The sequence below is a fragment of the Mya arenaria genome, chromosome 8, assembly GCF_026914265.1.
Source record: "Mya arenaria isolate MELC-2E11 chromosome 8, ASM2691426v1".
In the NCBI taxonomy this organism is placed as follows: domain Eukaryota; kingdom Metazoa; phylum Mollusca; class Bivalvia; order Myida; family Myidae; genus Mya; species Mya arenaria.
Window position 1 is genome coordinate 59,108,970 of NC_069129.1, and position 23,511 is coordinate 59,132,480.

General features: G+C 35.0%; 1 protein-coding gene across 6 annotated transcripts in view; it reads right to left on the minus strand.

The window, feature by feature from the left end:
* Positions 1–23,511, minus strand: part of LOC128242723 (septin-7-like) — a 49,769-nt gene that overhangs the window by 20,258 nt on the left and 6,000 nt on the right. Inside the window, exons 2-3 of one of the 6 annotated variants that reach the window (XM_052959986.1) lie at positions 17,148–17,170; positions 16,630–16,650 (exon numbers count right to left, since the gene is read on the minus strand). Coding sequence is in view for 4 of the 6 variants with exons in the window: in XM_052959981.1 (XP_052815941.1) it covers positions 13,091–13,504 (414 nt within the window). In the remaining 2 variants the exon portion in view is untranslated. Of the gene's footprint in view, positions 1–1,134; positions 1,275–5,234; positions 5,388–13,090; positions 14,449–16,629; positions 16,651–17,147; positions 17,171–23,511 lie in introns of those variants that run through there. The other 5 variants (XM_052959985.1, XM_052959981.1, XM_052959982.1 and 2 more) reach the window with 5 other exon arrangements.

Here is a 23,511-nt window from a genome sequence, read left to right on the forward strand (position 1 = left end):
TAGATGTTTGAACATCTACACTGCTTATAATTAGCAGCATTGAAAATTCTTAGTTAACATAATGCAATCACTAATTAAGTATTTTACTGAGAGGGTGAGGAGTGGTCTAGTTGTTATGCTGTCCGCCTCTCACCCAAGAGGTTTTAGGTTCGATCCCCACCTGAGGTACTTTCTCAATCGATGGGCCCACCTGAGGTACTTTCTCAATGGGCCCACCTGAGGTACTTTCTCAATGGGCCCACATGAGGTACTTTCTCAATGGGCCCACATGAGGTACTTTCTCAATGGGCCCACCTGAGGTACTTTCTCAATGGGCCCACCTGAGGTACTTTCTCAATGGGCCCACCTGAGGTACTTTCTCAATGGACCCACCTGAGGTACTTTCTCAATGGGCCCACCTGAGGTACTTTCTCAATGGGCCCACCTGAGGTACTATATCTTAATGGCCTCTCGAAAAAGGACACCAGTATTGTTTTCTGCAAAGAAAACAGACTTGATAAACTTAATTCATATCAGTTTCAAGCTGTCTTCATTCACAATCAAGCCAAACTAATTATACTTAACTAAACATGTTACTCTTGTTCAACCAAATGACTTCGCTGCAAAAAATTCCTTACTTAATTTAAATTTACAGTAACAAAATTGAGATACCTTGCTGCATTCTTCAAATGTCTATCATAATTCTACCACAAGATAATATGCAAAAAAGATTCTTTATCTATGTACATAGTATTTTCATAATACCATTATATTAATTACAAAAATGTTGATACCGTCAAAGTCTAGTGAGTGAGTAGAAAATTTGATATGTTGTTATCTTCAAATTTCTATTCATATAATACCATTAAATTAGTTACAAAAATGTTCATACCTTCGAACTTAGTAGCAAAATTGATGTTGTTGCATCTTTTAATTACTATCATAAATCTACCACAACTTAATATTCAAGAAAATTTGACTACTTACATAATAATCAAGCATATTCATAATACTATTAAATTAATTACAAAAAAAGTTTATACCTTTTAAGTTCACCTGATTTAACAATCAGTGTATACTACATACAGTTAAAGTTGTTAAACAATTAGATTAATTAGCAATAACATCCAATTCTGTACAATTGTTTAAATTTACCTCTGCAGCCAATCCATCTTGAGGCAAGAAAGTTGAAGTCGGCAGCCGATTATCAATTACATCCATTGTAACATATATCCCTACTGTTACGTTTTAATATAAACTCACAAAATATCTTTAAACGCTCTTCTCCTAATATTTTTTCTTCCTAAAATAAACCAACGATATCACAAAATCCACCTGGTGGAAAAAGTTTCGTGGAAATATTCAAACAATCATAAATCCAATTAACAGAGGATAAAAACCTTGTTTTAATATGTTCCAATGAGTGCAAGCTATGTCTTAGTTCAAGAAAATGCACACAATCACAATCAAACAATTTCTTCTGAAAGAAATCCAAGTTCAGTAATTTTATCTGAAGCGTCCATAAAGAAAACACTGTTCACTGAGTGTACATTTGCAAGCAAAACTGCTCGAACATCAAGGTGACTGTCCGATCATCGACATGCACATTCACTGAGTCATTTCAACATTTCTTACAGAATTCACACACATATTCCCATAGCTTCTATCAATTATCAAATCTTGACATGATCCTCTATCTGGGCACATGTGTAGGGTTCTCCTATCTTATCTAAATAATGCTTCTTTTTAGACTTTTTTTATTTCTAGAGTTTTATGAATATTTCTCAGGCCATGCATAGGTTACAAACCATCACATAACTGTACCCGAAATATTAAATTATCTTACAAGATCTGAAACATTGGCAAATAAGGTAGTCATAATAATGTCAGTTTCGGCTGTCAAAATGTTCGGACTAGGCAATTGAACACCCATCCATCAAAATAATGACCAAAAGTTAGAGGGCAAACATTTGTTCATTTTTATCTTTGCAACATCAGAACCTGTTTTTCACAAGCAAAATAACGAAGAAAAAAACACAATTTTTTTTACTTTATTAACTATCTTATACTTAATAGAATTACATGCCATATTCATTCGTTGGACATTTATATATATGCGAGGTTTACAAGTATGCAGGATATCTCTATGTATATTGTACTAAGTGTTGTTGTATGTCAATTTACGGTGAATTGGAGACAGTCATCTAAAACTTGCAAAAACACCCCAGGGGGCTGTCCAAGGATATATCATTATGTGATAATAATCATTAAACTGGTATAGCACACATTTGGTCCGGGCGGTCTAGTGACAGGATGAACAGTCACTGACAGCTCTTAACCAACAGGGGCTCTGTGCCCAGCAAGGAACAACTTTTTATGTTTTTAAAATGTGTTGTCTGGTCAGATTACTTCCCTTGGTCAATTCAGCGTTGTTTGAGACAGTGTTATTTCCCTTGGCCAATGAAATGTTGTCTGGGACAGATTATTTCCCTTGGCCAATTAAGTGTTGTTTGGGCAAGTGTTAATTCCCTTGGCCAATGAAATGTTGTCTGGGACAGATTTTTTCCCTTGGCTAATGAAATGTTGTTTTGGACAGATTATTTCCCTTGGCCAATTTAGCATTGTTTGGGACAGTGTTTTTTTTCCCTTGGCCAATGAAGTGTTGTTTTGGACAGATTATTTCCCTTGGTCAATGAAGTGTTGTTTGGGACAGTGTTATTTCCCTTGGCCAATGAAATGTTGTCTGGGACAGATTATTTCCCTTGGCTAATGAACTGTTGTTTGGGACAGATTATATCCCTTGGCCAATGAAATGTTGTTTTGGACAGTGTTATTTCCTTTGACCAATGAAATGTTCTGTTGGACAGTGTTATTTCACTTGGCTAATGAAATGTTGTTTGGGACAAATTATTTCACTTGGCCATTTAAGTGCTGTTTGGGACAGTGTTATTTCCCTTGGCTAATGAAATGTTGTCTGGGACAGTGTTATTTCCCTTTGCTCATGAAGTGTTGTTTGGGACAGTGTTATTTCCTTTGTAAAATTGAAATGTTGTCTGAAAAATGTATGATCCTCAGTATACTCAACAAGTAATTTGTCAGACACCAGTCACAAAAACCTGTGAAACAATGAGTGGGAAAGAGGAAAAAATGAATAAGGAAGTAATTTCTCACAATCTTCAAAGGCCTGGTTTGAGAGTTTACCCTTAAAGAAGTCTTGACAACACTTGAAAATCCTTGACCTACGTATTTTACTCACAGTGTCTGGGTGTAACAGCTCTTATAAAAAAATAAGCAACGTGGCCAAAGATGCATTGCACATACATCAATTTTACATTGTTTACCAATAACACAATAAATCGCACCTCAAACATGAACGACACCATTAGTCCAGGAATGTTCATATGGTGACCCCATAGTTTTCCATATTGGGTCACTTTTCTTTATATCGTACCAAAATAGCATCTATTTTCCAGTTCTGACGACTAATTGAGACATTTCCAGTAGATTGATCAATGTAAAGAGGTTGTCTACGCGATATATACGTTACAGAGTTAGTAGGTGGCTCGATATTGGATATATGGGGCACAGGAAACCATACTCAGGTTCCAGTTTTGCACTCGCCTGATATTGTTCCATTTACATGTATAACACATTGGGTCACCAACGAACCCAAAAATTTATATTTAGCAAATTACTACTATAAGCATGACCTCCTTAGGGGTATAATACAGGTGGTTACCTCATAAATACACAGATTATACACTCTACTCAACCCGTACTGTGATTCAAAAGTTTGAAGGCAATAACAGTGTTTTAGTTGTAGGTGAAAGTTGATTAAAACATAAGACTCAGCACTCAAGCGCAACCATCTAGGGACAAAGTACCATTACAGGTTGCTCTTCTTTGGGGCCATCAAAACTATACAGAATCCCTTCCATGGGATGAAAACTATTGAACGATCTCCAGGAGACAAAATAATAAGCTAAAGCTTACACCTTAATTTTTAACTGAAACTAAGACTGTGTGTGAAGTAAAATAAACTGAAGGGTATTGCCCTGACAACCTAGTGAACCAGAGTTAATTATTCCACAAATCTCACAATAATTGTGATGAATTAAGCACTTAGTAAGCTGATACGCTCTCTTATTTCAGCCCTATTTCAACCCTCACTCCATAGTGAAATATGATCAGTTTTGCTAACAAAAACATAATGTGTGTCTGTGTACTTAAAAAATCATTTTAGGCAATATAGAGATCCAGAATCTAAATACAATAAGCTTTAAATGCCAAACAAAACCAAACTTAAAATAAGCAATACCAAGAATCTCTCAACAAAAGTATGTCTAATGTCTGTAGAATGACAACTATAATGAAATTCAACCAATTCAACATAAATATAGCCAATTGTTTTTATTATTTTGCTAATTTGACTCTTTCACTGCAAACGCTCAGAGCTTTACTAGTTCAAATACATTCTACACTAAAATGCAACATCATTTTTTTCAAAATAAATAATACACCAATCAATTGTAAACAAGGCCACCCGAGGTTTGGGGTTATACCGAGAAAAGTGTGTGTGTGTGTGTGTGTGTGTGGGGGGGGGGGGGGGGGGGGAATGAGCTGGGAGTGGGGGGGTGGGGGGGGGGGATGAGCTGTGTATTTACCTTCCAGGCTGAAATTAGCGAGGAATGGGCCTTTCCTAGGTATCCCAGGGTGCAGGAGCATTTTGCTGGTATTTTACCAGCAGTTTGTCCCCAGCACAGCAGAGATTTTACCTGGGTTTTGCTGGAATGAAAGTAAACGTCCCCGCTATGATTCCCCGGACCTTTGGGGGGGCCATGGTAACAATTGACTGGTGCATAAATAAATACCTAACTTGCCACCAATACAAATAATTCTTGACAGAACATGCTGCATGCTATCAATCTGTTTGAATACAGCATATACAAATGAATCATTTCAAGCAGTATAAGTATAAAGATCCTTCCAGGATAAATCTTTACTGATAGCATAAGATATATGCATGATATTATTATCACTTCTAAAATGGAAAACAAAATTGATCGCTCGACCTTTGAAAAAAATACAAATTTTTAGCACCTTTTTCCCACAGAAGACTACATTCCTAAGATATAGTCAGATAATAATTTTTCAAGAATAAGTTTAATGAACAAGGCTGTTGATCATGCTTATAAGACCTATTCTTACCATAATCAGAGCAATTTCATTTTTATACAGTAGTATATATACCATACCTTTAATTGTAAATTCCAAAGTATTTGATATGCAGAATTTTTTCACATTTAAGGCAAAAATATTTAGGAATTTTAAACTCTGCAAATGGTCTATATATGAGTGCACAAAAAAGTATTTCACACAAATCCTTCCTTCTATACTTGTTCATTCAATGTTTTAAGGATGTACATTAAGTGTGGGTTTCCTCATGACAATTACAATCACCATACATACCTTATATGCTCATAAATAGTAAAGATTTACTATGGGCACAGTGAGTATACTAGTCCACACTGTCTGTAACCTTACCAGCACAGATGTAAGACTGTATTATGAGCGATAAAACTATATTGAAACACATTGTTTTGGTAGACATCTTTGATTACAGCTTGTCATAAAATTTTCAGACAATTGAGCAAAAATGTCCTACTTTGTATAGAACATACATCATTTTCTGTCCTCGCCAATTGTTAAGTTAATTTCAAGTTTAATTCATTTAAATTAGGTCTTCACATAATCAACCCTGACAGAGCAATAAGACTATAAACACAACACTATGGCAGTCTAAGAGAGAAAACTTAATCAATCTCATGTGTCAAAATACATGTTCTGATTATTTCCCTTGTACCATAAAGCATTCATTATTAAGTCGGCAGTTTAATGATAAAAGCTACCATGAAATAAGTAACATGCCGATAATTTACAAATTAGTTTCGATATACCCTAACTACTTATTGCAGGTTAAGCTTGAAAAGTTTGATATAAAACAAAACTCGCCACTCACGCTCGCTGTCAATAATGGCAGTGGATGCACTAATAATTACTGTCTTAATGATGCCAAGGTTGAAAAAAATAGTATATTCATTTTATGTTCCAATAAACACATAAAAAACCCAAACTAAAGACAATTTTTATTACATTGGGCACTTGATTCTAATTACTGAACAATTCAGACCAAAGACTGTTGAATTGCAGTTTGTTCAGTCCAATGCAATAGTTTTCCCATATTGAAATAATTTCATTCATTAAGCTGTAACTAAGGTTTTTTGGCAGTCGTTACTTTAATCAGCATTAATGGCAGACATATGAAGTATTTATGCTGCACATTTTATATGCCCAGATGCACAGCTAAGAAACAGTCTACTAGATACAGGAAGTTTGAATAAATGTTCTTAAGAAACAAAACAGATGAGAAAGGCCTTCTTTCAGGTCAAATAAAGAACCTTTTCATGATTTTTTATTCTTCAAAAACAAGGGCACTAAAACACCCTTCTTTGCATGTTGTCTTCAAGTAAATATTATGCATCATATTTGGTAAATGATTAATATTTAACAAACAAAATGTGGCATTATGGGATATATGCAAGTACAGTCGAACCCCTTTGGCTCAAACTCCCATTGACAGGTGACATTACCTCGGAAAATTCAAGCCAAGCGGTATGGCTTACCTTCAGTAATAGAAATCAGTCCTTTACATCCAGTTTGAGGTAACAAGGAATTCGAGCCAAGAGTTTTCGATCCAACGGGGTTGGACTGTCTACAGACTCCGGGCAGTCAGGGGAGGATACTAGATGTGGAGGAAGGTATATTGACTGAAGCAAAGCTATGCTCTATACAACATCTTCAGTCCAACTGCTTAAGACCATGTATTGCCATGTTTAGTTTTAAATTATTATATAATACCAAAAGTTTATGTCAGCCAAGGCAAACATCCATTTAACCATATACCGCAAAATTTATTATAAAATTTTAATTTTGGTGACATTTTGTTTTGATGTCCTTCATGAATTAGATTGAATTTCTAGTGAACATCACAAAAATTGTCACAGAAATGTAAAAATTCCCCCAAAAGGCCTTGTTGAGGAGATATAACAATATGTTTTTGGGCCAATATGGGCAACAGTATATAGCATTTTTATTTTCATGAAGACCTTCCCATGCAGTTTGAAAATATTGATAGCTTTTAAAGAGCAAAGTATAAACAATATAATAAGTCACTGCAAGATGGGGTGGATTGTCAACTGATGTCTGTTGTACTTTTAAATGAGATTGTTTGGCATTATTGGACATACATGTTACAAATTAAAATAATATGAAAATGTAAATATTAGAGAATTATTTGTATTTAAAGAGAATGTAAAAACAAAATAACTAGCACTAGATATGGGGAAATACGCTGGTAGTGTTCACACTGCCCAACAAGTATGAGCTTCCAAGCCTTCAGTGTTTACACTAGCTACCAAGTTCGAGGTTCCTAGGCTCAAGCGTTCATCAGTAAATGAAAAACCTTTGAATCAATGACCTAAAAAGCAATAGGGTTCATCTTCCGGTCATGACCAACCTGCAAATTAAGTCTGAGGTCCATGGGCCTGAGTGTTCTTCAGTTATTGCACAGAAACATAATTTCATCACAATGCTACCATGACCTTGACCTTTGATCTTAAAATAAATAGGGTTCATCTATTGGTCATGAGGCCCCTAGCTTTCTTCAGCTATTGATTTAAGAAACACTATTTTTAGGTGAATGTCACCACAACTATGAACATTTGAACCACTGACCTCAAAATCAATAGGGTAGATATATACTGCTCATGACAAACCTGCCTACCAAGTTTGAGATACCTGGGCGCCAACATTCTTAAGAAATTGAACCATGACCAACCTGCCTATCAAGTTAAAGATAGCAGGGTCCCAACATTCTTAAGAAATTGAACCATGACCAACCTGCCAACCAAGTTTGAGATACCATGGCACCACGCATTCTTAAGTTATTGTTTTGAGAAAGGTTTTGTATATAGCTTAATGTCACCACAACCTTGATATTTGACCAACTTACCACAAAATAAATAGAATCGTCTAGTGGTAATGCCATGCTGCCTACCTAGTTTGCTGTCCCTGTGCCCCAGTGTTCTCTAAGTTGTTTAGCAGAAACTGTGAGGACGGACGGACAAGACTAATTATTGGCTTGTATGGTATAAATATATAGTTTTTAGGTCCTTTAAATGTGATATTGATCGAGAAGGAAGGTCAATATTACATTCAGTGGTCAGCAAAACTAGATATTCACATCATCACCAGTCTATTATTGTAAAATATATGACTTCAGACAGCTAATTACACACATAACCTTGAATGAGTGCATCTTCTCCAAAGAAGCAACATCAAGAAATGTTTTCCAGTGCCATATAACATTGCTGATTGGATAAGATTGGAGTGGCTTCATGAACTTCTCTCAGTACAGCCTGTAACTAATACTGCTACAGATGCCTTCTGTAAATATTGTCTAAAGGCAGTGAACAATAGTTGCCAGTTATTCCAAAATATTTCCAGGCATTGAGGAGGTTGCCTTGCACCTCTTCATGTGTGATCTTGAACCAACATGGATGAAACATGAACTCTGCACATTGCTTGCAATTGATAAGCATTTGCGACAAGGTACTCCAAAACCTTTTCATGAAGTGGTATTGAATGGAGCAGGAACAAAAAACAGCATTCTGAGTGACCTTGTCCTACAGCAATCTGACTCTTGAGAGTGACCTTGACCTACATCAATCTGACTCTTGACAGTGACCTTGACCTATTACAATCTGACTCCTAAGAGTGATCTTGACCTACATCAATCTGACTCTTGACAGTGACCTTGACCTATTGCAACCTGACTCCTAAGAGTGATCTTGACCTACAGCAATCTGACTCCTAAGAGTGACCTTGGCCTACAGCAATCTGACTCCTAAAGTTGATCTTGACCTGTAGCAATCTGACTCCTAAGAGTGACCTTGACCTAAAACAGTTACTGTTCTACAAATCTTCTTCAGGTGGTGAAAAAGTAGTTCAAGAGATTTTGAATTATGACTGATCAACATATGCTACCTCTCAAATGAAGTGGTTTGTTGTTGTTGAGGTATTGAACAGTTCTTAATTGTTCCATTGTGCAATAAAGTATCTCCCATTGGTTGGAGTGGAAGATATATAGATGCATCTAAGTGTATATGATATATTACGGAAAGGTGGTTAACCGAGTTTCAGAAAATATTTGAAAAGAGGCGTTGGGATGAATCTATCTTCCATAACAGCCAATGGTAGATGCTTTTCTCCCATCCTGTTTCCAAAGAAGTAAAATATTTTAAGATTAACTAGAGCTATCACTGAAGGTGATTAATACCCCTGAATGCCGCCCTGATATGAAATTGCAGTCAACTATTTGAAAAGCCAACATATTAATGACAACTTTATTTTATGGACTATCGTCAGTTATTCATTTTTTTATTATGTTTTTAAGATAGAAAAAAGGCTTTAAACAATATCAGTGAAGCTAATACTGAGCTGTTAATACTGATATATTTGATGTTCTAAAGCACAGAATATACGATTGCCTATGACCATCTATAAATGAGTTAAGTTACTTTTTTTCAAGTTATGCTACGGACAAGAAAAAAGTAACAAAGGGCAATAACTCTGAAATTGGCTGTAATATAACTGCTGTTCCTGTACACTGCACTTCCGCTCATTATGATCTATCACTGTATGAAGTTTTATTAAATTCCATCCAATAGTTTTCAAGTTTTGCTCTGGACAAGAAAAAGTAACAAAGGGCAGTAACTCTGTAATTGTTATTGTACACTGCACTTCCTGTCAGTATGCTCTACCATTGTATGAAGTTTATTCCAATTCCATCCTATAGTTTTTAAGTTTTTAAGTTTATGCTCCGGACAAGGTAAATTGCAATGGACCGACCGACAAACCGACCAACCACAGGGTGACTCCCTGACTTCGTTTGTCGGGGGTATAATTATGAAATTAATATTTAATGACATCTAAAGATATTATGGTCATGGATAGATAGACATTAACTAGTTCCTGAAATGACAAAAAAATTGCAGAGAAAGAATGATTTGTAATAATTTGAATCAAGAAACAACATGGATGGATGATCCTTAAAGGGACTTTTAAAACCAAAATCAGCAAATACAGTATTTCCTCAAAACAAGCCTAGATTTGTCAAAACGAGCTAGTATGAGGCCAGTAATATATCACTTTACATTATTAAAAGAATATTTTGTCGCTGTCTTGGATGTGTTTACCTGTTTAAAAATAGCGCATAATGGTTTCCCAGTTTATAGTGTGAATATTTTGCATATAAGTCACATGATTAGAAAAGATACATGTACAGATGCTGTTTTTAAATTAACTTATATTTACATGGAATTGGACAAATATGCAAAAGCTGTGAAAGTTTCATGTGTTGTAACTATGTAAGCGTCACCATGTGCTTCATCAGTAAGTGAAAGATTCATTTCGTTCAGCACAACGATATCAATTTTATGTTAAGTTTTCTTGCAATTGTATTAACTGGTGTCTTTAAGTTAAAATGACATTGATTGTTCACCTTAATTGTTAAGGAACAGTTAAACAGCACAAATTGCAGCTCGGTACTTGAAAAATTCTAATATATAAGAATAATATAAAAACTTTATACTTACTTGGGTTTTAGTATATTTCCCTTTTATTCAATTTAAATTATTATTTAAAAAAGAAAACTGAGTTTGAACTGTTAATCAGATATATGTTTTGCGTATATATAGGGTCTGACCGTGAAAGCATGTCTAAAATGCATATTCACTAAGATACTCTTCCAACAGTAAGACTAATACTTGAAGTTAGAACACCGAACATTTAAGTCTACAATTCAAAGACCAAAATACAATCTATAAACGCTAACAAATATCATAAATACACATTGAATTACAAACAAAAATATTGTGAGTGACAGAACTGTTGAGGGGTTAAACACTACTACTATTACAAACAATACATGCACATTTTGAGAAGTTAATCTCTTCTTTACAGATATGAATTCAATGGGTGCCATATTTATTCCTATAAAAAGTAAATTTATTTGTTAAATTTATGAAACAAGGAAGATGTGTGTACACAACTGGAATAAGTGACAACCATGGACAGTAAAAAGTAGCCCCCAGCATCCGGGTATTTTATCAGTACCCATGGGTAAAGATAATGTATCTACCATGGCTATAATGATAAGATATAGTGCAGGTCTGGAGTGGGGGAAATCTTACAGTGTGACCAAACCATTAGCCAATGTAGCAAGATATGGGCTTAATACATGATATAAGAGATGGTGAACACCCAACCTATGGTACACATGCATTGACAAAGGAAAGTTTTATGGAATATCAGATGTTTCAATTTTGCTTAAGTTACTCAGGTCTTTCAAACCCTTCTTTGATTAACAACCAGAAAGAATGCGGAAGTAAGAAGGTAAGCCATAGGAATGATGTTTATCTATTACAATGAGCACTGAAGTGTCTGGAATTGAATTCTGTGGGGTGATCATTGAGTACAGTACCAGATGCCAGCTAGTCCATAATGTCTCCCCACCTGGTCAGAGACATCAGAAGCACACACAACCTCACCTGGAGAAAGTGACCATTACATGTACAAGGCCTAGAACCAATGATCAAAATGAGAAATAACCCAGGCTTGTACAGTGGGTTTTGTCATACTATGTAAACATATTGGGGCTTATGGGTTACAAGCTCATACAGTGCTTAAGTCAGGATTTGAAAAGGGCAGGGTGCTAGGTCAGAGAGTGCACTTAAGATGCACATTAAATGAGCCTTGATGGGGCATTTGCAAGGGCCAATGCTCAATTCTCATTGTGAATGTGTTGCAGCTACTTCCAATACCTGTTATCATTACTTAAGTGTCAAAATAATACATATAGAATTTATTTTCTATTTATTTTTGAAAATTTACTCTGTCGAACAAAAGGGCACAGCAGGGTGTAGTAAAAGGCAGCAGGGTGCTGGAAAATGGGAAGTTGGGTGCCCTACCCTGCTTTTTAGGCCTAACTGGAGCACTGGTTATAATAATACAACCATGTAGTATTCAGAACTGTTCAAGAAAATCTCAATATCATTCACTTATGAATCACTACATGAACATTGTCAATATAATGGAATACAGGTGAACTTCAATGAATGAACGCCAAGCTAGATTACATGTACTCATTAAATCAACAACTAAATGAGATGTTCACAAATATACTTGAAATGTAAAAATCAATTGCGTAATCCCATGAGCTTGTAAATAAGACCACCACTTTATGCCTGCAGTGAGCGAATATGACCTTAACACTGTTATTTCAGTAACTGATAAGAATAATAAATTGTGTAATTTCTCGAAAATACAGCCTTGGTTAAAACAAAGCCGGTGAACCTCTGTTCAATATATTTGCACATGTTGCACGTGTGGTTGGCAATATCTGCTATGGTACTTTGCCCATCCTCAGCTCACCAATTTTGACAGAAGAGTGATGGATTTAATCTGGCTAACAGGCCAGAAACTCATATAAACAATGTAGCCCAATCCTCCTAATTCTGGCTACAAAGGCACAGAATACTTACATAGTAATATGGTACTATAGGGTGTTATAAATCAGTCTGAGAGAAATAGTAGTGTCTGTGGCAATGATATATGACAAGAGACACTGTACATGATCGAGTAACGCTGGTGGTCACCAAGCTGGACAAGTGGGCTTTCTTCAGGTTCTCCAGTTTACCCCCACAACACAAAACCACACTCCAGCCAATTTGGGGCCAACAAGAGTGAATCTTAAGTCACCATAACTTTTTTTCATATTGTTGTTAAACAAATAAAGATTAAACTTAAGTTTAAACTAAGAGATACCTGTTACAGTTTTTCATCACTTCTTTCAAAAATCTTCAATATTCTAATTTGTGAGCATTTATGATGAGTGACTTACTAAGATGTGATTTCTACAGCATGTACATGTACCACACTGATATGAAAATCTGCTTCAGTAACAACAACACCCCGATAAATGCCAACTTACCGCGGTCTGCCTCTCAACCTCTTTATTGTCCATGACGGGGGTCACCATGGCGGGGTTCACTATGGGAGGAGTTACCGTGGGTGGTGGCTTAGACGGTACTACTGGCGGTGTATTAGCACCATTGACAAAACTGGGCGGTGATTCTTCCCGTTCCTTGTCCCCCACCGCGGGGTTAGAGTTAAGACTGGAGACTGAAGACCCTGCGGATCTTGTGACCTCGGACAAAGGGCTAGACCTGGTTGGAGTGTGGCTGGAATCAGCTACAACTGGCCTAGGTTTATCAACATCATTGTGGCGAAAACTTGATTTAAGCAACCGCGTTCTCTCAGCGACTGAAGGGGGCTTCTCTGGGAGGGGTGGGGCTGGGCCCCGTGTCCCCATCGGCTGGGTAACTCCATGTGGTGTTGACATCATAAAAATGTTTATAGAATAGAAATAAATACAAATCCTCTATCAAATGTCAACACTTGTTGATTAAGTTAGCACTTTTACACCTTTTTCCCCCCAAGAAAATTAATAAAATATCCAAGATAAGACACAATGAATCTTGCCTGATGAGAGGCTGAACCAGACCTGTTTATATAACGTGTACCGAAACACTCTCACTACAGATTACAATCCAGCTACACAGGAAATATGCAGCAGGAGTTTTGGCTGATGTGAGTCAACCGCTATTTCATATACCACAACTTAATCACAAGCTATATTCACGTCCTCCAATTTCACTCATATTTCCAGCTACAGTATTATGTCCCAGAACCTGGCTTTAATAAACACAAGAATTCACTATCAGCTGTGATGTTTATACATGTGTGCATTTTCACTCATACGGGTCCTGTTTTTCCATGTCGATGATTATCTAGCTATGAAATCACCTGCACAGGGATAAAACATCTCATCACCAAAAGATAAATTCCTCTCAATAAACCTTTTCACATCATTGGTCCGGTTGGCAAGGTCATAAACAACCAATATTTTTTACATACAAGTGGCATTAAAAACATAGCATTTTACAGCCTATAAATTGTTCCAACAAGTTTACGTCAAAAACACTTGACAAATGTTTAAAAATATGACTGTGAATGGTTTATTCCAATCATTTTTTTCTATGCTTGAAGCAAAAGTCAATATTAATATTTAAAATCCAAACTGAGCCTTGATATTAATAATTGAAAATCTATAAACAATTATCATTTCCCACAAACAGCTCTCAGCATTATAGAAACCTAAAAAGACTTGACAATGTCTGTACTGCACATGTAGCCCGCCATGTATCCCATCAACAAATGAAACCCTATCTGTGCATCTTAATTAAGAGCAGATGTTAGGTTTTGTTGCATAAATCTTTCAGGTATTAGTTCCACTTCCAATAATCAGGGAGACTGATCTCCTGCACAAATGATGCCAGACAGTTTCGGTTTCCATGAAATATAATTATCATCAATATGAACAATACAAAAAAACACTAGAGGGAGTCTTTGTTTGCCTTGTGATACATTGTTCTTTATAGTGTTAAAGCTATCACATGATTTATTTTCCTAGATATCAAATCCCTGTTCTTATCGAAAGCATATGTTATATAAAAATTGACATTGTTTATAAATGAAATAGGTCATCATGTGACATAAACCAAATGCCAGGATGTAGTAACTGTTGAAATTACCAATAATATTTAAGGCAACACCAGCCAGAGTGGCTGCTTAAGTCGGTGTTATTTGTCCGGTTGTCTGCGATTGCCTGCGGAAAATAATTTGATTACAACATGTCTTTTTTCCTTGAAAGCACTTGAACAGTTCAATAGGACACATCTCAGCTAGTTGACAGTGATAGTGAAACAATTAACCGCTAACCTCTTTTCTTTTAAAGCAAAATGCCACAGTTAAGAGTCAAGAACAATGTCCTATACTTCATGCCAAGCATGAACAGTAAGTGTTCATCGTAATATTCTTCCCTTTCAAAAGCATGGTTGTAACTGCATTATGTTCATTGTAGAATACAGTTTCAATACTCTTCAGTAAGGCCAAAAAAAAAATTGGATTGGTTAGGGTTACATTCTTTTCAAGAACAGTTAGGGTAGGTAGGCGTTTTTTTAAATAGGCTTTATATAAGAAAGTAATTGTCATCTTTTTAGAATGGTGTTAAAAGTAATATTCTGTATAAAGCTTTAAAGGTTTAAACTACATATTAAAACACAGACTTTTTTTTAAATTTTCTTTTTACTTGAACTAACAATAAAAACAAAAGGGTCCCCCTAATTTCATAGGTAGGTTAAGGTCACCTATTTAGTAGGTAGGGTCGGGTAACCCGAACCAAATATATTTTTTAGGCCTTATCATGATTCATCAATATGATAATTATGACAATGTGACAGCTGAATTTAAATAGCTAAAATCAGACAACGAACATTTGAACATGATGGTAACAATTTTTTTTTCTGAAAGTTCATTTATCTTTTACAGACAACTGTGGTACATTTCATGTATTTATGAACCTCCAAAGATTGCATTATCAACCTGTACAGCTTCAGTGACAGTATGGGAAAAGTTGTAATATGGCAACTATGTGAAGAATGTGCATCTCCGATCAAACCTTCAATCATCCAGAGTCTGGCTACAGCTACATAAGATATGGGGAGATACAACAGTCATAGAAAGAAAACATCATCTCAACATTAAATACAGGTTGTGAGCTTTATAATTATATGTACATGTATTTATGAAAAATTAGAGTGTTTAACATGCAAGATATGTCTTACACATGGTTACAGTATTTTTTAAAGCAAAGAGGAAGAAATAATAAAAAGGCTTAAAATTTCACTTCAAATGATTGTTTTTGCGCATTATTCAACCTATCTTTCACCCTTTGGTCTGACAGAAATCAATCACACAGTCAGTCAGTCACAAGTATTGAGAGTCTAACTGACCATGAAGTGGTGACAATATGAGTGATGGCTAGCCATCAAAGTGGTAAAAGTTTAAGGTAAACCTATTGATGAACTAATTTTAACTGACTAATTGAGTTTGTTCAGCAAAAAATAAACACTTTTTTACTGAACAGTTATACCAAGCTTGACATAAGCCAGCTAATAGTGTAAGGGAGGCAACTAAAATATTTGCATAATTATTGCAAAGAAGCAGTAACTTCCCTTCATTACCACCAAGTTTTTAAGGGAAGAAATACAAATTTCATTGATATAGAAAAGAAAACAAATATATATAAATAAATATATATAAATTGCCTATGAGTTTTTCTGTTAATCTGCTAATGTTTAAATATCTACCTTTGCATTTATTCATACCAATGTTTTTTTGCAATTAGTTAATGCAGGAAATTTAAAACACCTTAGTACAGTTGATACCAGTACGTGTTACATGATGAAGCTTAGTCTAACAGATATTTTGTTATTGTGCTGTCTTATGCAACTACAATCTCTGTCAGTGAAAAGAATTTTCTCATCTTGAAAACAGTGGTATAAAGGATTTGTATTACACAGCAAGCAAAGTCCAGAAAAAAAGTTATGTTTTCACGCCAGAACTTACCTGAAAGTTTGCATTTCAATCCTATAACAAAGTTATAAAATATTATCCTGAGTGAGATCCTTAAACAATGATAACCCAATATTTGTGCACTCTTGTCTATAGAACTGCATGTTACAAGTTATTGATCGTTCCACACTAATATGGCATATTGTATCCTGTACCAGACAATATATTGATCCCAAACATAATATGATTGACAATTATTTATGGATATTGGTCCTAGAAAATAGTTTCTAGAATATTTTAACTACTGGTGGTTGTCATCATGTTTAAAAGGTTCAGATCATGGCTACGGCCTTACTCACATTACTGAAATGGAGACTTCAGTCAAAAGGCGCATGTTTAATATGACGCTTATAACATCACAGGTTATTAGACAACCAGGAAATGTTTTGAAATCTATCCCAAACAGCTGGTAATTTTCTTTATTCTAAACTGCTGCTAGTTAGTGAAGTTTAGTAAATGAATTTTGTATCAGCTTTAAATATTTTCAAGTGGAAAACAAGAAATCAACTTACGGAGCCGCCAATCCCATGTGAGGCTGGAAATAAACAAAACTAATTAGTCAAAGTAATATACATCATCTAATTTGAGGAAATAAGATTACACATCATAATTGGCATTATAAACGAGTACATTGTAATAATGTCTTCCTGTATTTCATCTCACACTCTCCCGTTTAGACCTGGGTCCATAATTACGACCAGTCTCAAGTCCAAGTCTAGAATCAGAAAAGCACTTTTTTAAATTATAAAGAATTATCTTTAATCCATTCATTTTACAAAATTAACTCTCATTTCCAAAAAGAAATGTAATTCAGCAAATTTCATTACCAAAACTCAACTAGAAAAAGTTGCAATAAAATAAAGATCGGTAATTTTGCCACTTGTATATGAACTCGTGTTTAAGACTCTCCCTGATTTTCTGTAACCTTTTGCAGAATGTCCTTTAATATAGCATATCATCAAACAAAATTTTAAACAATGAGTGAAAAATTGTAAAAACTCGGATAAAATGTATTCTTACTATTCATTATTGTTGTAATTCCAATAAAACTCAGTTAAAGCTGTTAAGACCACAAATATAGAGTACATGTGCCTACCTAATAGCAAAAATATGATCCAAATCACTATGGTTAGCATCTACACCGACTTAATGAGAAAAGCATTTACATATTTAACTTGAACAAAAAACGTAATTAGTGTTCTTGTACATTGAGCAGGCGTAAATTGTTTATCCAGATGGTTTTTCTAAAGACCATGAAAGTACCATTTTAGCATTTTGGAAAAGATACAATCTACAGCATCTCTGAGCCCTCCAAACATTCAGGTCTGTAAGAATCTGTTTGCAAGTCAAGCCAAAAAATAGAACATTTTCAGACAACGCAAAAACTTTTTCTCCTTCACAGGACATTGCGACAGGTAAACACTTAAAGTTTACCTGTCGCAACAAATTTTTACCTGTCGCAATGTTACAAACGGTATTCGGTTACATCAGCCTAAACCTTGATTTTAAGCCTCTTTTTTAAATAAGTTTTGTAATTCCCCATTATAACAGGTTTAGATCTTTTTGGTAAGATTTGTCCTACAGTACTATAATAAATTACAAAAAATGCTAAACATCATGTAAAAAAAATCAATATTCGAATCTTATGTCATAATTTTTTTCTTCCTTTGCCTCCCAAAAAAACCCCTCATATCTGGTTCGCCTACCCATGGAACAGCTAGATCTTACTCTTTTAATTCATCTTTAAATTAAAGATACAGTACAGTTATAAAATGTAACGAATTGTACTACAAGTCAAACTCAGGCACAACATTAAATTATATGCAAAAACGAAAGTAGATTTCTTGTTATTGGCAATGTTAAACAGAGCGGAAAGAAAGTCAGCTCGGTATATTAATCATCATATTTAAATTAACACGATTGCCGGGAACCACTTGGCCGAAAATAAAAACATTTTGCAATTTCCGAACATTTCCGTAAAATAAAAGTATTATAGTACGAGCTGAGATCGGAACCTTGCGCGTTTTATCGGCTTTTACGGAAACATGTCGAAACGGGGTTTACAAATAGTGATACACGGATTAACACCCTGAATAATCATGATATAATAGTTAAAAATAACTCTGAACATTTATTTAGAAACTGAAAGTAAATTTTCCGAAAATTAAACGGTGCTGACTGTAATTTTTCACCGGACATTGTGACCGACCAAAACAAAAGTTTCGTCGGTCAAAATGGAAATATACCGGACATGTCCGACTGTCCGACGGACATTCGCATTGTCTGCATTTTATTTAGAATGATAACAGATTTATTTATCTGTGAACATTTTTTTTTGCCAAATAATACGATATATATATATTTTAACCTCAGTAAACCCCTCTTCTTAGTAATCTAATGAATAATTCACAGAACTAAATTTTTTGGAAAAATATACACTTTTTCGCAGTAACTCTTTTTTCGCTTATTGTACTTAAATACTACTATTATGACATTATTTCAAGGCATTATTCCAGATTTGGAGGACACTCACAGGGCCCTCTGCACTTGAAAACTGGATTACAGCCAGTGATTTTTTTTGGAATTATGCTTGGAAAGTTGACTTAGGGAAAAATACAAAATCAGGCCAAAATGGCTAAGATAATGGCAATTATACATTTTTTAACTTTTTTATGCATACATAATGCTGTGAAAGACTAAGTATTGTCAAGATTTTGTCTGTTTTCAAGAATTTCATTGCTTTTTTATTCATAAACGTAATCAGCGTTTGTCAATTTGGGAAAAAATTATAAAATTTTGGGAAATATGGACAGTTTTTCGCAAGGGGAAACAGCCTTTAGAAGGCAGTTCATTGCACCAAAAAAAATCACTGACAGTTACGGTATAAGTTTGCTATTTAGAGAAAATTACTAAAAGCGCATTGTGATGTCCCTTTTTATGCAGGTTTTGTTTAGAAGATACTGGAGACATCAGTTTCAACACACATTAGACTTCATTTTAGTAGGGCAATTTATTTTTGAGAGTTTAACTTTTTCAAAGTTAAGTTTTTGTGAAATATAATAAACATACAAAATTAAACTCTAGAGAAGAAATTTGACTGGCATGCATTTGATACCGGATATTGACCAAAGGACATTCATTTTCATTAAATAACTGCCCATTTCTTCTCAGTGGACTGATAGAAAACTATTTTGAGGCACTTGAATTTTCATTTTTATGTGGTACTTTGGAAATGTCTTATTTTTGTGACTTGTAAATGTTGTAATATTTCATAACGAAGAAGACAGTTTTATTTTTTATTTTAAATGGACACTTAAAGAAAATTGGCATTCAATTTTATAAAAAAATGTCTCTAATAACATGTACTGTATTATATCATGCATAGGACGCGCTTTTTTACCCCCAATTCTCGTCTTAAAAAATGCCTGCGTCCTTTCTATGCTATTAGAATTGCATCTGTTTTTTTCCAAGTCCATTTCAGATCGAAAATATCGGATCGGGGAAGAACGCGGTAATAGTAAGTATCAAGTTAACCCACACAGAAATATATTGAATGTTCACTTTAAAATGATTTATTGAGAAATAAATTGAAAACAAACATGAGTGTTTACTTTTTTACAAAAGGGATGCTACTCACAAAAACTCGATGTGAGTCAGCACTTTAACTGGATTGAGTTATAACGGCAACGGAAAATCGGGAAAGGAGGCAAATATCAATTAATCGTTGTTCATGATTTTAATGTTTTGATATTTTGCAAAACATTTTGTTGTATGTTACTGTTTCAAAAAATTAATAAAGGAATGTGCATAACACAAAGTAGCATTATTGTCACTATCAAATCTTTTCAAATGTGCGAAGGTGTGATAAACACACGCTGTCTGTCATTAGAAAAACATCAACAAACTATTGCGATGGTAATACCGTATGGTTGTATGTTTGCACTTTACCCGTCGTGCCTTCCGCTGGCAAGGATAATTACCGACACGCATTAATTATGCCTGACATGCTTTAATCCGCGCAGCGACAAGCCTTATCAGAACAATCATCAGTTTTGACAATACACAGTTTTGCAACGGTTGCAACGGTTGACTGTCATTCAAAAGGCATGTCGATACTATTGCAACGGTTGACTGACAGTCAGAAGGCGTGTCGGGACTATTACAGCATTTGTATAAGCCTTATAATATGCGTGAATGTTCTCAAAATGTCAAGACTTATATAATTGTTGTGTACACTTAATTACCGAAATGCTAAATTACCGAAATACGACAATAATTATCGAAATATGCCTTATATACAATTGTATTTTTTTACTTCAATATTATGTTATAAATACTTTACCAACCTCAATTTTTCGGCTCCGATTTTGATATTTTTCCGCTGCGTCCTATCTTATATATTAAGGGTTTTTACCCTTTTTTCAACGATTTTTTTGCCTGCGTCCTATCTATGCTAGCGTCCTATACATGATATAATACGGTATGTCCTTTTTTTTACAGCCATGTTGATTTTCATGAAAATTCTACTCATAACGTAAAAGTTATTTTGGGTCAAATGTTCCTTTCCAATATAAACACTTTTTAAAATGGTATTAACCCACCCAGTTGGCCAGAATAGGATGTAAACTTCTTTTACCAGCCCAACCAAGGTTTACCAGACCAACTGTTTTGTGCCACAGTACATTAGGGTAGAGGGTTCTATAAAAGATGAACAACAGGTGCCATGAAAACAAAATGGTTGCCCAAGCAATGTTTTAAACAAAAGGAGGTGCATTTGGATTATTGTTCACTTTCAACATTAACAAAATTTACCACCCAAAGACTAACCATTTCCAACAAAATGGCCGATTCCAGTCAACATGTTTTTTATTTTAGACTGAGGTAAAATGTTGTTTTCCCACTCAAATGAAAACTGATTTCATTTTTCCCCCAAAGGCAAGTGTTCTTTCAAAATGAAAAATCATTTGACTGTGAAATGTTTGTCAGGATGACGCTTGTTCAAGCTTTTTACTATTTTAATAGTCTTTTTTGTTAAAATGGCTATTATAATTTTGCTAAAATGGCTATTATATGATTAAAGTAATAATAATCATGACTAGAATTTGACCTAATGACACATAAACAATCCATAATCCAGTAGGCATATGTTTCATTGTTTGGCCTGAAATGATGTTTTTAAGTCATTTCTGACAAAATACAGACAAAAACAATAATTTTGGACAAATATCTGGTCACAAATACAGTAGCCATGAGAAGAAAAAGGAACATTTTTTTGACCAGACACAAATAATAAGTAAGCTTACTTTTATATCTGTTTTCTTTTACAACATAATCTGAGATGAATAAAACAACTCCCTGACCACAGGTATAATATAATTCTGAACATCTATTCACTTTGGTAATTAAAGCACATTACATTGCCTTTACAGTAATGTTCAAAGCGAAATTAAATAAAGAAGTGGAAATTTAAATAGACTCCTAAATTTGTTTATACAACTTCATTTTATACCTTTATTTTTTTAATAAACAAACATCAATAAAAAACAAGAGATGTTTGTCAAACATTATGCCCCCTGAGCGCCAAGTTGCCAGAAATATTTGGACAATTGAATGAAATATGCATGGACTGAAATGACAGCTGATTTGTCATTGGATGCATATGAGGCAGGTCATCTACTGGTCATACCTAATCTTCATGTCAAGTTTGATGACCATAGGTCCGGGAATTGTTGAGTTATCACTCGGACAAGCTTTGGTCTTCCAACAGACCGACCGACATGTGCAAAGCAATTATATAACCCCTCTGCTTCGAAGGGGGGCATAATTAAACTAGATGTTCACTGAAAACTGATACTTCAACTCATGCATTTAGTGACATATAAATTTCTACTGTCTACTATATAAGACAAATATCAGAACAATACTCTTACTTTAAAACTGTACTGAAGAAAATATATCCTTGATGATCATCTATCTTAGTTTGAAACAAACATGGCACTTAGTGGATAGAGGAGCTTGAGGCAAATTTTCTCCAAAATTGCATAAGATGCACTTTACTTATGATAACTTAAGAAGGCAAATAAATGCCCAACTAAAATAGTAACATAAAAGAAAATCATTTCTATACAAACATTTATACATCAATCCCAATCATCTGTGCATGCATTAAAAAAATATGGACAATCAGAAAACCTTTTTTCAGCTTACAGTCACACTGACCTTGACCTTTGACCCACTGACCTCAAAATCAATAGGGTTCATCTGCTGGTCATGACCAATAAGCCTACCTAGTATGAGGTCCCTGGGTCAAAGCGTTCTCAAGTTATTGATCGGAAACCGTTTTTCATGTTAAGGTCACACTGACCTTGACCTTTGACCCACTGACCTCAAAATCAATAGGGTTCATCTGCTGGTCATGACCAATACACCTACCAAGTATGAGGTCCCTGGGTCAAAGCGTTTTCAAGTTATTGATCGGAAACCGTTTTTCATGTAAAGGTCACACTGACCTTGACCTTTGACCCACTGACCTCAAAATCAATAGGGTTCATCTGCTGGTCATGACCAATAAGCCTACCTAGTATGAGGTCCCTGGGTCAAAGCGTTCTCAAGTTATTGATCGGAAACCGTTTTTCATGTAAAGGTCACACTGACCTTGACCTTTGACCCACTGACCTCAAAATCAATAGGGTTCATCTGCTGGTGATGACCAATACACATACCAAGTATGAGGTCCCTCGGTCAAAGCGTTCTCAAGTTATTGATCGGAAACCATTTGGTATTCCGACCGACCGACCGACAGACAGACAGACAGACAGACAGACAGACCGACCGACATGTGCAAAACAATATACCCCACTTTTTTCAAAAGGGGGC